The sequence below is a fragment of the Vigna unguiculata genome, chromosome 1, assembly GCF_037176805.1.
Source record: "Vigna unguiculata cultivar grain cowpea cultivar isolate G323 ecotype 2 chromosome 1, ASM3717680v1, whole genome shotgun sequence".
NCBI classification, from domain to species: domain Eukaryota; kingdom Viridiplantae; phylum Streptophyta; class Magnoliopsida; order Fabales; family Fabaceae; genus Vigna; species Vigna unguiculata.
In genome coordinates this window covers 41,543,166-41,557,169 of record NC_140792.1, presented here as the reverse complement: position 1 = coordinate 41,557,169, position 14,004 = coordinate 41,543,166, and the positions used below count along the sequence as shown (strand labels likewise).

The 14,004-nt window shown below is 32.0% G+C and overlaps 1 protein-coding gene across 1 annotated transcript; it reads right to left on the bottom strand.

The window, feature by feature from the left end:
• Nucleotides 1–226: 226 nt before the first annotated feature.
• Nucleotides 227–9,751, bottom strand: LOC114166824 (Class II aaRS and biotin synthetases superfamily protein). The gene is made up of 11 exons (XM_028051712.2): nt 9,361–9,751; nt 9,153–9,248; nt 6,846–6,934; nt 6,564–6,693; nt 6,005–6,097; nt 5,158–5,232; nt 3,276–3,393; nt 2,592–2,734; nt 1,745–1,873; nt 689–852; nt 227–579 (listed from the first exon to the last, which is right to left on the bottom strand). The coding sequence occupies exons 1-11, from the start codon at nt 9,688–9,690 to the stop codon at nt 441–443; spliced, it is 1,506 nt and encodes a 501-aa protein (XP_027907513.1). The 5' UTR covers nt 9,691–9,751; the 3' UTR covers nt 227–440.
• Nucleotides 9,752–14,004: the final 4,253 nt, after the last annotated feature.

Sequence of the window (14,004 nt, the reverse complement as noted above, 5' to 3'; positions counted from 1 at the left end):
TAAATATTTCTAATTTATTATAATTTATAACTGATATCCTTTCTTAATAAAATAAATAAATATTTCATTAAAATTTGAAAAAAAAAATACAAGGACAATATTAAACCAATAATCGAAATCACATCAACTTTCACAAAAATGTATTGGCATACCAGTCATACAAGGCACCACGATCAAAATCAAACAAATAGTTCCAACACTTAAAGTGAAAATTCCAGCTAGATCCTTGTGGAAATTTTTAATATAAAATAGAAATAATATCTGATTTATCAGAGTAAAATATCATAATTTTGTGTTTCATTAATCAATCACATGCATGGTGAGTAAGCACGCACACATTCAAAACAAGTTTTCAAGGACTATGTAAATAAATAAAGGTAAATTAATACCAATAATAAAGAAAAAATACATAAACCAAAAAATTAAAAAAAAAATCTGATTTACTTGAGATCATCAAGTTTAACCTCGTACTGTTCAGCAGTAGAGAGAATTTTGACACCAACCACGCCTCTTTGCCATTCTGAATTCCCCACTAATACAAGCCGCTCCGCATTTACTCGGCTTGCTCGTTTAAAAACCCTACAAGAGAACAAACATTAATGATTTATGTACCATATCAGAAGCCCTACAAAAGAAATGCAACTATGCTTTAAGAAAAGGAACTAACATAATGAAAAAATAACTATACCATTTTAGTGGTTTGTTTTCCAAAACCAACTCAACACTATGCCCTTTTTCTCGGAGAATATTAGCAACCATTGCAGCACATCCTTGAAGATCTTCATCCAATGCGCACACGATGTCATCTACGTGCAAGTTAAGCTCCGGTAACAGACCCTTCTCTTTGAGCAACTGAGACAAAGAAACAGACATGAAGCACAATTGACAAAGTTGGAGAAACACTAGTCAAAGCAAAAGTGTTCTGGAGCATAATTATCATAATAGAGATTTAAAAAATAGACATCCCCTTCTATGTGAGCAACCGTTACAAAAAAAGAAAGACATCAAGCACAATTGCCAAAGGAGAAGAAACACCAGCCTAAGCAAAAGTGCTGTGGAGCATAACTATAATAATAGAGATTTACAAAAAAACAGACCCTTCTCTTTGAGTAACTGATACAAAAAAAGCAGACATAAGAAGCAACGGACTGAATACTGTTAGTTTGAGTACCCACACATATGATGATGAGTTTATACATATAGATTCATTACATTTATTATGCATGAACAGAAAATATTTTGTCTGACTAATGCTACGGTGAACCACTCTTGTGGTTGGTCTACGGTGCACCATATTTATCCAGAGTAGGACTAATCTAGTCTTCACCATGAAAACCCTAACCTCAAAATCTGACATCAAAAGTAACCTTCCCTCATATGGAACCTTAGTAAATAATTCTTGAAATGTTTGTGTTGATTTGTTATTATTTGTTTATGGATAAGCTTTCATGTAGGGCGATGGAATTGCACTACAATCTTCAAAATACATAAGGAGTGATAAGGTGGCTAATTGATTAGATGAAAAGAAAGGGAGGGAAAGGTCATGGATTTAATTCCCTGCAACAATTTGGAGAAATAAAATTGGTTTGATATTACCATGTTATGGAACTAACAATTTGGAGAAATAAAATTGGTTTGATATTACCATGTTATGGAACTATGGTAGTGCTATGACGGAATAATGACATTGGAATAATAACATTGTGGCTTTCAATTTCTCTTGCTACTGAAGCTATAGACTTACTTCCACTATAACTGCATCACCAAACCCAAAACCACAAGCAGCAATATCATCAGCACCAAAAGTTGAGAATAAATGATCATATCGACCACCACCACAAATTGCTCGCAGCTTTCCTTCTCGGTCAAAACCCTACTGAAGACAATTAATCAGTTGAAAGAAAGCAATACAACACCAAATATATACAATGGAAACATGTTAAAACAAATGGAAAGCATCATAAAGAATGTAACTTGGACACACTAAAATATAGCAAGTCCTACTCTGTAAGCATTAGTAACATGACAGTTTAGTTACCTATAAAGTGCATGTTCTTTCTTTTTCCTTTTTCATATAAAAGGATTAATCAAGAACAAACACCAAATATATACAATGGAAACATGTTCTTTCTTTCTTGTTTCTTATATTATTTCAAATCAATTGAAATCATATTTCTCAACCATAGTCAATGTTTTAATATCTCAAATATGGTATGGGTCCCTATGAAAAGGATCTCTTACTCATACTATTGCACCAATGGCTATGTTTGCCATTAATAAAATAGACTTTAACCTTTATTTGTCAGAGTCAATTATCACAAATGTTGTTACACAAGCCATTAATCATGAATTATTTTTCAGTGATATTAAGCATGAAGGGTTTAAATTTGAAAACAAATAGCCCCAAGAAACATCTCAATATTTGAATGAACCTTTACACGCTTGTCAGAGAATAAGTCCAACTAGAGAAGTATATAATTATGCAACACAGGTAATCCACAAGCCAGATTTTAGTCAAAAACGGTCCTAACTCATTATTTTAATTGATATAAACTATAACACCTATTTGGTATTAACCATGAAATTCTAACCTCAAATACAATACCAGTGTAGTAAGCAAGACCTCGAACAACTGACGCATCAAATTGAACCCATTTCGAGAAACCAATTTTTTCAGCAAGAGAGAATAGCTGTTTCAGATCAGCAATTGCTTCCCCACTGCTCCCAAGTCTCTCTGAATACAACCACATTTATACTTTTTGTAAGTTGTATGACTTGATTTTACAAACTAATAGATAGTACATGCAATATCGCGGTGCCATTGCATCCTTCAAGTATGTAGAAGTAAATATCACAAACAAAAACAGGAATATTATATTTTTCTCTTTATTTACAAGAAAAAGAAACAAAGTAAAGATGTTGATCAAGAAAAAGAATGAACTTTTCATCATTTACAAGCCATAACATAAGGAAATGATACATACATCTGGCACAAAGCTACAACAGACTTGAATAATGAGAGAATAAAGAAATATATTATAGATATTAACCATACTAATTACATTCTCAAGACCTCTATTTTGTAAAAACCATATTCCCTTATAAATAAAATAAAATCTTCTGGAATGAAAGGGAATATTCTAAGGATATTTGTTCAAATTACTATTTGGGTAGCTTTATCCTGATAGTCCTCTATTTAAAACAAACAGGCTATTTTATAGTGTTTCTAGTATTCCCTACAAGATATAAGATTTCAGGAAGTGTAGAGGGTTAACCTTCTAACTCTGCCAATGACTTCACAGAAAGGACTTGCAATAGATTCTGGACAGCCTCTTGTGATAGACCAACAGCTTCCAACTCTTTCTTTATTTCGTCAACTGGAATTTTCTCAATCTGTACAAAATTAATAATTCTTTTATTAAAAAAACTTGCTATGATATTATGATCAGACCTTTATCAACAGTAGACAAGAGACAAAGACAAGAATATAAAATTTCAATCACACATAGACATGAACTAAAAATGGGAAAAAATTGTATTAGTCCAAAAGAAATAGAAAGGAGGATACCCACACAATATGACTCTACAACAAATAAAATTATGATCGTCAAGTCCACACATAAAGGTTCTTTTTTGTGACAACAAAGGTTTGTAATATTGCTTATCATTTGTTTTGTTGGCCTAGGTGAATGTTATAAATATAAAGACATATTAGAGACATCTACTAAATATAATTTCTTGCGAATCTTACCTTAAAAATGACCATGATTGGTTGGTTAATAGAGCTCCTTAGAAAATATTTCATTATGTTATTGTTCAATAATGATAAAAAGTCACCTATTCAAGTGTCAATCAATAGGGGATTCAAAAGGTTTGCCTGGTCTGGCTGCCTGTGGTTTTAGGGTCCACAACCTCAGTTAAGGATGTTTCTCCAAATTACTTGGCTAATTTCTATTTTACTTCATCATAGTTTTTTATGATTATATTGTTCTTCTCTGTGTATAATGTCTGTATGAGCTCGATCATCTTTTACTTGACTAATTGAGACTTGGTTGACATTAGAAAATGCTTTTCAACCTAGAATTTTGGACCCATTTAAAAGTAATACTAGGAATATGCTAATTTTAATTAGGCATCTTTCAACTCTTAATCTATAATGCTGACTAATTGATTGTAATTCTCAAGGGATTAATTAATCAATTCCTTTAGGTTCATCTGCTAAAGGGATTAAGATTTGAAGTTGATATAGTTGGAACTTACTATCGATAAATAGCTATAGTGGTCTGCATGAGGGGTAGTTTAGTGAAACTCAACCCTGACATCTCATATCTATAACATTCGTTCAATCTGCTTGCCAACTATTCAACTACTTACACCAAGTTTGATTTCTTTTGCTTTACTATTTTTTCTACTTTGCAAATACATGCATTTACAATTACAACCTTAATTTAATAAACAAACATCCTTTTACTTGAGTATTACACTAGTTCTTTGGGATTCAAAAATTTGGACCAGAAATATCCAACTTCCTACTTGTGGACTTGGTATACTTGTAAAAGTCTTCACATCAGTCAAGGATGTCTAATGACCACAGACAACAAAGATACACCAAAGAAGGTGTGGAGGCACTAACAAAGGATTTGCATGAGCTGCAGCCTAGTCATATATCTTCATGTAAATTGGGCAGATTATATTCTTGTATTGTGTTAATTGGGGTTAGTTGCATATTCTTGAAGTTATTTGTAATTATTCTTGTACACCTAGCATGACTATTTCCTTCACTGTGTAATTCACATAGACTTAATCACATGCCTCTTGTTTCTCTTCCATTTAACAAATATAGCAAAAGTATATTCTGTACAAAGACTGAATTTTGTATATACTTTTAGCATAATGTTGGGTGATGTGAAATATCATTTATCCTATAAACATGAACTAGCCATAGTACATAGAAACTTAATGTCATTTGATCTTAGCTTCAGCCTTTTGGTTCTACTTGTACATGTTTTTTTGTCATTAAAAAGCTACACAAACTAATTGAACTTATCACGATCCCTTATCATACTCTTTTTCATGGACAAATAAGGATCAAGAATGCTACAGCAGCATCAACAATTAGAAAAATAAACTAAAAGAGCAACATTACGTATCACTCACTTTATCAATAATGACGCAGACCTTGCCAAATAACTGTTCTGGTACTGAATAACAATTTAATACTTCCTGTAGAACCTGTACAATGAGAATCCAACAGAGTAAGACCATGATAAGCCAAAGCAATACAACGAACCATATTAATGAAGTAATATGTTAGAACTAAAATTGTATGCAGACTCCGATTACCTACAAAGTTGAAACAAACTACCTGCATCGAGCGAATGAAAATGTCCTTGACAAAATATTATCAATTAATTGTCACAATAAATGAAGATAGAACAATCATGCAAAACAGGCATGTGACCAAAAAGAGTCATAACAAACACGGCAAGGTCTTATATTGTAATATTGTGCAAAAATATAGGATATATCTATATCAACAATACTCCTCGGTACTACTAAACCAAAATATGTCAATTTTAACCAAAATTTAACAGCACACTCGTCAGAAATTATCCCAACCTACTTTTCTTGCCCATAGCAACACCCTTACACCAACATTTGAATGACTTTTCAACCACAAATGCGGAGCATATAGCTAAAAGAATTTGATAAATTCAATCTATCATATATCTTGACCAGTTAAATCTTTAAATTCACAGGTTGCATGTTCTAGTAATAGAAATAAATACAAACCCCAAAGAAGGGAGATATGTCCTGGCGTTTACATGAGCATTATTTATAATTGCGTAATAGAGTACAGCAGAATCACTTATAAATACATAAGAATAAATCAAATAACTAAAACTGTGATAATTGCACCACAAATTTCTAGTAAAAGTCATTTAAATATTCACCATGTGTTATATAGGCTATCTCACACATACAATGAAAATGAAATCTCCACCTTTCGACTGGAAACCTTAAATCCAACATCTGATTCTGTAATTCCTATCCGCTTAAACAAAGTGACAATAGAAGATAAAAGCTCTGCTTCGGCCTACAACATCAAAAGAAGCATGGTAAAAAAAATACATATAATAGATTATAGTCCAATATATTCAATTAAAATTACCATCATTCAAGATTTTATAATAAGGTAAATAAATGCAAACCAACCATAAAAATTTACTCAAAAGAATGCCAGAAACAAAATACAAAAAGAAAAACAACACATCTTATTACTTAATAACAAAGAGCGTCAGAAATTTTCATTACTTTCTGACTCGACTACAAATAGAAAACACAGGTTTCTGTATTGTTATAAGAGAAGGGAGAATGAATAAGATAGAGTAATCAATCACTACTCAAAGACAGCCTAACTGCTACACAAACATAAGTATAATGGTACAACTACTAATCGATGATGACACCTTATTGCCTAGCTTTCTGGATCAATCATGAAACATTTGACCAGAAAGAGGACAAACCACAACAAAAAAGTGTGTATATCAGGCAGCACATACCATAACCCCAGGAACACCAATGATATCCATGTTCCACTGGTAATGCTCACGACGACGGCCTCTTGTCATTCTCTCATACCGCCAACATTGTCCAACAGTGAACCACTTAATTGGTAAGGGTACCGACTTCCTAGAAATTAAAGAACAAATATGGAAAAGATAAGTTGGCCTTCACATACAAGATATTCAAGTTACGTATATTCAACCTTAATTTTTCTGGCATATATTAACATCAAAACTGCAAATATAGGAAAACTTAGTATGCATAAGAATAAACCATACCCTTTCTGTATCACCAGCCTTGCCAAAGAAGGAGTAAGTTCAGGCCTCAACGCAACACGGCGATTTCCACGATCTTCAAAACAATAAAGCTGCAAATTCAATAAACTGATCTTCAAAACATAAGAATTAACCTTACCCTAAACCCTAAAACTAAATCCTAATATTTTGTCAAAAATCCTTAATGTATTTGCATTATCTACTCTTTTAATAAAAATTATTTTTCATCAAAAGATATTTTATTAAAATGCTAATATTTTAAGCACACCACCGGCATGTTATATGTGTGACACAAAAACTTTATCACACACTCAACCATGCATACATGTCTAGCTCTAACATACTTAATTACAGTTGTGCTATTAGAAAAATTAAAAGCACAGCCACTAAATACCTTAAAGGCATACCATGGCTCTATTATAGCAATTCCTAATGGAATAAAGCCAATGAATAGAATTATGCCAACAAGACTCACTGCACGTAGCATATTGTCTGATTTTCACTGTATTAATTGTCTATGTGTGGTGTGCAGAATAAGAGAGAAGAAGCCGCAACTGCCGAAACAGGGAACACCAAGATCATTTTAAGAAAATTATAACAGGAAAACACCAAGATCATTTTAAAAGAAACATAACTTATTTGCATTGCCATTTAGAATGTAAGACCCGTATTTTGGATCTGAAAAAAAGGAAGTTACTCAAAGAACCTTCAGCTTGTAGGTATATCATGAATCTTTGTTTAACTTGGTCCATACACTAAACCAGCATGCACTTAATCAAACATAAATATAATTTATGAAACAGTAAATAATCAGTTAACTCAATGCTGATAATAAGTATTTGCAGTTTTAATGCTTATCTAAATACAACTGAAACAACAAGACATGGAGGAAGAATGTCTATCAGAGACTCGTGACAATAAACATAGAATGACATATTACCACCATAGAAAATACTAAACCAAGTAACTCATCAATATCATCACCAGAGCTAAACAGAGAAACACAGAGTTGATCATTGTCCCAAGTATAATGCAACGATGAAGAGCAGAAAACTTTCAGATAAAGTAATTCACACCAGTTACAAGGCACAAATTACATCATTCGAGAATGTCTTACTCAAGTCAGATATTGATACTCTTCCGATATTTCGAAATACAAATTGGAAAAGAATTTTTTATTCGAATTCTTTTTTTGAGATACTACTGGCCTAAATTTGGAATGTGTAGGTTTCCAGATTTGAAAAGTATCCAAAAAGCACGTCTTAAAAGATTCTTGATCCGCTATATTTTTCCAATCTTTTTTCATTTGATTTTTTAACCTTTTTTCTAGGATATGACTCTGATACATTCAAATAATATCTAAAAAGATTGACCTAAAGATTATTGAGCAGCTATATTCTTCCTCATGCTACAAGCGAAACTGAAGTACGTATTCATTCATTCTTTCAAGAGAAACAAAAATGGATCCGAAATGGACAGAACATTTGGTTTATGAGCATTACAGTAAATTTTTGCCAGGAAAGGATTAAAGGTGTTACTGAATAAAAAGGAGAGACAGGGTAGTGGGACATCATTGGTGGAGATATATTACACTAGAGGTCTCTCCTGATGGTGTTAAGCTTCTTGAATTGGCAGAGTTCTCTCCTGATGTTCCATACTTAAAAGCTATATGATGGTAACGGAGGATAGGAGAACGTTAATTCGCATTAGACAAAAATTTAACAATGATGCATGTGAATTGTATGTTATTGTATAGAAAAAGCAATACCTGTTTTGAGTTATACCTGTTAGGTTTATCGAGAAAGTTTTACTGGGAAGAACAAACAAACACCAATGAGACCTGAGCCTAATTACATAAGGCATTGACACCACTTTCAACCCAAAACCATAAGACAATAGATTTATTGGTCTTTATTCTTATATAGTGTTCTACTTTCTCATTTCTAGTTAATGTGAAACCTAAACTCACACTTAAAACAATGAGTTATACCTAAGTTGTTTTTGTTGATAACAGTTACCCAGGACTGCTAATAATATATACAGAAACTGTATTTTTTTGTTATAATCACAAATGTCTATTTGTAAATTGTGATAATCGCAGTTGTGAGTTAATAAGAAATAATCAGTGTCTCTTACTTCAACAAAATTTTGAATCTACATAAATATTATATATATTTTGCCTACCGTTGTAACCTTAAATTTCAAAAAAAATAAATTGTCTTGGCCCGTATCCATGTCTTGTTGTTGGACTAGTTATTCAAGCGTCATTGATACGCACTCAACGTGTCATTGATAAAACGGAAGAGATACCTGGTCCTTAATCTCTTCTCCAGCTTTCCTAGTGAACAATGCCTCCGACTCAAGCACCGGATAATCAACCTCTTCGAATCCATACAACCGCGAAACCTGATCCTCACGGTGAAATACCAAATTATAAAAGTAGAAAAATAGTAATCGAGCTGAAGCAGTTATGGGCACGAAACGGCAATGAGTAATTCGAGTCCAAAACCACACACACCTCTTTGAAATGGTTGAAGAGCCAGTTCCGCAAGCGCATGTCTTCGGGCGGGAAGTCGCGCGTCCCCTTGGGAGGATTCACGTCGATTTTCTGAACATCGGCGCCGACGGAGGGACCGGGAGTTAACGCTCCAGACCTGCCGCCGGTGGGAGAATCAGTTTCCGCCGGTCGCGAAAGCGAAGAGCGGAGTCTAATGCTGGAGAAGTGAGCATTGAACGGGAGAGGTGAAGAAGATAGTTGGAAGCTGAGTGAACGGAAAATAGGGTTAACGTAGGAATTGAAGCGTGGTTGCAGGGTGAGGAACGAACACGAGAATGAGGTTGGAGGCATGGCAGTGAAGCTTAGCTTAGCTTTTCTTTTTGTTTTGTTTTTCTTATCAGGGTCGAGCTAGCTTGATGGATGAAAATACAAGATAGATGGACAGGAACGAGTCGGATGAAATATTATTGGGCCCTTCATTTTAGGCCTCAAAAGGTTGGGTCAAGTTTCATATTTAGATTTCTTTACTTTTTTATGTGTACTGTATTTATATGTTTACATATATGATATAAAATAGCATAGTTAAACTTCATTTTATTGTAATTAATCATATATATAATATTTTTTTATTAATTTTTATAGTATACAAATGTATCTTTTTTATGCGTTCACTTGGCTTTCAAATATTTTACTAAATAAAAAGAAAAATAAAGTTTGAGATAAATTTAACTTTTGGAGAAGGATTTTACAATTTTTTAAATATTCAAATTCATTGAAAACGTCGAATTATTTTATTTTTCAATTCTTTTGATTGAATAAAAAGATTATATATATATATATATATATATATATATATATATATATATATATATATATATATATATATATATATATATATGACCACGTTTAATTGAATTAGGCTACGGGTAAATTTTTATTTGACCAAAACCAAGGTAGATCTAGGCTAGATAAGATTATGTCAAGTTGAACCTAAGTTGAGTTAACCTGAATCTAAATAAAGCCGAGTTAAGTTGGGATCATGTTTAATTGAGTTAGACCATATCTATGTTAAGTTATGTTCGATTTAATCAAACTCCTGATTGAATTAACTTAGACAAAACTAATATAAATTGGATTAAATTTGACCAAGTCTAGTTCTATTGAGACATTGGGGAGTGACCATTTCAAACTAAATTAAGTCTATCCCAAACAAGGTTAGGTCAAGACTATTAAAATTCAAGTCAGGTTAAATCAACCCATACCTAGATAAAAAATTAAATTCATGAAATAAAATAATCACTCTCGTAAACTGTTGTCTCCAAACACACTATAAAAGATAAACTCTTATCAATTGAAAAAAAAAAAACAATACATTTTAGACTAAGGCCCTGTTCACTTGAGTGGATGGGTTTGGAGGAGATGAAGTGAATGGATTTGAATGGATGTAAGAGTGAATTGTGTGTTATTTTTTTTAAGGGATTTAGAAGTGATTGTGAATGAAATTGGAAGTAAAGTTTGTGAGAATTTGTGAATGATTTGATTGATGTAATAGATTAAAAAAAATGTTTTAATTGATAAAAATGAAATATTACCATTTTGTCCTTGACTATAAAAATAATTAAAAATAAAATATATTATTATTATAACATATGCGCATATTTATATATTTTTTCAACATTCTTTATTTGAATATTAATGAATTAAGAATTAAAAATTATATAACATATATGAAGTAATATAAAAAGTAAAAAGGTAAATACAGGATACAATGAAAAAATATAAGTAAAAAGTTAAAAAAGGTTACTGTTGTAATTTCATGCACAAAAACGGGTCTTTCTTCGCATATCTCCTCATTAGAGCGAGGAGTGAATGGATGTTGTATCCTGCATTTCTCCGCTTCTACATTCACTCAAATTGGTGAAAACGAACATAATCGATCATCGCTTTTCCTTCTTCATCAACAGTAAATAAGTGGAAGCGAACATAGCCTAAGGCTTTGTTCACTTCCTAAGATGGATTTGAGGGAGAGGGAGAAAATGGGTTTGAGTGAATTTGAGAGTGAAAGGTATGTTGTTTTTTTTAGGGGATTTAGAGGTGATTATGAGTGAATTTAGTAATAAAATTTGTGAGAGTTAGTGAGTGATTTGATTGATATGATAGATTAAAAATATGTTTTAATATATTTAAAAGATAATTTACCATTTTGTCCTTATGTAATAAGTAGTATAAATTTGTATTTGTATGAGTTTAATCAATTTTTAATTTTTTATTTAATGCTAAACTTTAAATAAATAATCAATTTGTATAAATTTGTATTTTTTATTCTCCCTCTGCGCCAATCCAACAAGTTGCACCAAAATCCAGCACGTTGCACGAAGTTCATGAATGGAGGGATCTATTCCAAAGCTTGGGAATCGGATCTGCTATTTTTGGGATTGATTCCAAGTTTCACCGGATCGTTCCAAGCTGCATGAGAAACTTTTGGATCCGTTCCGTGTCACCAAAATCGTTCCAAGCTGTGTTGTGAGTGGGTAAATGGGTCATTTTATAAAATTCTCCTTCAAATCTGAACTAAATAAGCGGGATGAAAAAATCGATGGATCCTTCAAATCCTCTAAAAAACCTGCCTGCAAATCATACCAACTGAACACTGCAGATCACCGCTGATCCATCTCTCCATTTACGTTGCAACAGGAAATACATGGAAGCGAACACAGCCCAAAGGTATAATAAATAATCAATTTTGCATGCTTGATTAATTGTGTAGTTTATTTTAAAATAACTTGATTGAGTGTATTCATATTCCTCTTGGAGAGGAAGAAGAAAATTTTTTTTTAGTGAATTTAAAAGATTTTTTTACAAGAAAATAATCAATAATCACTGTAATAGTGTGAATTACTTTTGTAATGTTCAAATTATCGTTCTTGCATGTAAACATCAGCTTTAGGAGGCTAATAAGTGGAAGTTTCATTTGAAGGTCGCATTTGAAAAAAAAGCACATACTTTATTTTCATGTCCATCACAGATGTATATAATTGAGGCTTTTTGCTATTATCATCTTAGAATAGGTCGTATTTTGTCTTCACATTAATTCCACAAAGCTAATGGCCCAATTGGTGAAGTTGACACTCCGCGTTTTGTGTTTTGAATGAGACTTCTTAGTATTTGATGGATCATTTCCCGTTCTTCTTAACCCACCCATTCGAGACAACAAGGGAAGAAAAGGTTGGAAAATTGAAAATTGATTTTTGACCCTTGGAAATGAAAAAAAAAAAAGAGATTAAAATATTTTAAAAAAAGTAATAAGAACTTCGTTTGAATTTTTAAATTCGAATAATCATGTATTGTGAGTTGCACACGACATACAATCTTGTATGAATAATTATAAAGATGACAATGCGGGTCGGTCTGGCTTGTTTAGGTCTGGTCCATTTAGGCTCGGTCTGCATAAGGTTCACACATTGCGGGTTGGGTTCTTTCCTGCACAATTTATGCGGGCTGCATTACTGGTTCGTCCCTCACTTGGCTTTTTTTTTTTTTAATTATTATGATAAAACTTTCAATATTTAAAAATTGAGAAACTTTAAAAAGTTCACAAAATTAAGTAAAGACTTTGGGGATTGGATGATAAATTGATAATTCAACATTTTCATCATATTTATATTCACACTATGAGATACACAATGTATTCTTAAATTTCAATACATTAAAAGATATATAATATTTGTCTTTTCCAGTTATACAATAATTTGGAACATGCAAGAGTCTATAAAAAAAAAGCTACTATACACAAGTATAATTTTTTTTTACACAAACTACGGATCAGTCCATGCAAACTACAAACTTATGCATACGAACTTATGCATGCTGAATTATTATGAGTTCACTACTATAACCTGTCCTGCATTTTTTACCCTGACCTATCCTGATTTTTTTTCACGGACGTGCATACCGATCCCATGCCCATATTTGTCATCCCTAAATAATTATATACGATATTCATGATAACGAAAGGAAAACAAGCTCGTAGAAGGACATGTGTTTATATCATTCTCTCCTACATTTCTGGCAATAAATTAAATTGAAAATAGTTATTTTCAAAAGTTTTATTTTGAAAAATGTACAATTATTTCTAAAATTAGGTTGAATTAAATCTCGACATTACTCGTCGAAAAAGAAACATAACAGTCGAAAGATTTGTATATGAAATGATAACGATAAATCATTTCTTCCATATATTCTCTATGGAATCATTTTTCACCAGTTATCCAAATGTCATATTCATTTACCATATTCGCAGACACTTTAAGATGGGTTGTTGCTTAATATGCTCAGTGGTGGCAAAAATCTGCGCACATATCTAATAAATTTTTATTTCTTTTAAACCCAGAAAAATACATTTTTTAAGAAAATATAGCAATAATATTTAAAATTAAGAAAACAGTGCCATAAACAATGGACTTAAAATATAAAGAATGAGAAAGACGTTATCCCAACAATGTTTAACATTTTATGCACTGGACAATTATCTAAAAACTGTCTCATGAAAACAACAAATATTTTGTTTTGGAAGATGATTATAATGAGAGACGAGGTAGTATGTTTGAATTGGAAATAATAAGAATAAATTATATTAGTTTAGTAGTGTGAAATTAATTCTGTTTT

What these genes read in the sequence shown, in the direction of transcription:
- LOC114166824 (XM_028051712.2), bottom strand. Translation starts at nt 9,690, where the DNA reads ATGCCTCCAACCTCATTCTCGTGTTCGTTCCTCACCCTGCAACCACGC. An exon ending in GTCATTGGCAGAGTTAGAAG is followed by an intron (nt 2,735 to 3,275) that starts GTTAACCCTCTA and finishes GGTTGTATTCAG; the next exon opens with AGAGACTTGGGAGCAGTGGG. An exon ending in GTGATGCAGTTATAGTGGAA is followed by an intron (nt 853 to 1,744) that starts GTAAGTCTATAG and finishes TCTTTGTCTCAG; the next exon opens with TTGCTCAAAGAGAAGGGTCT.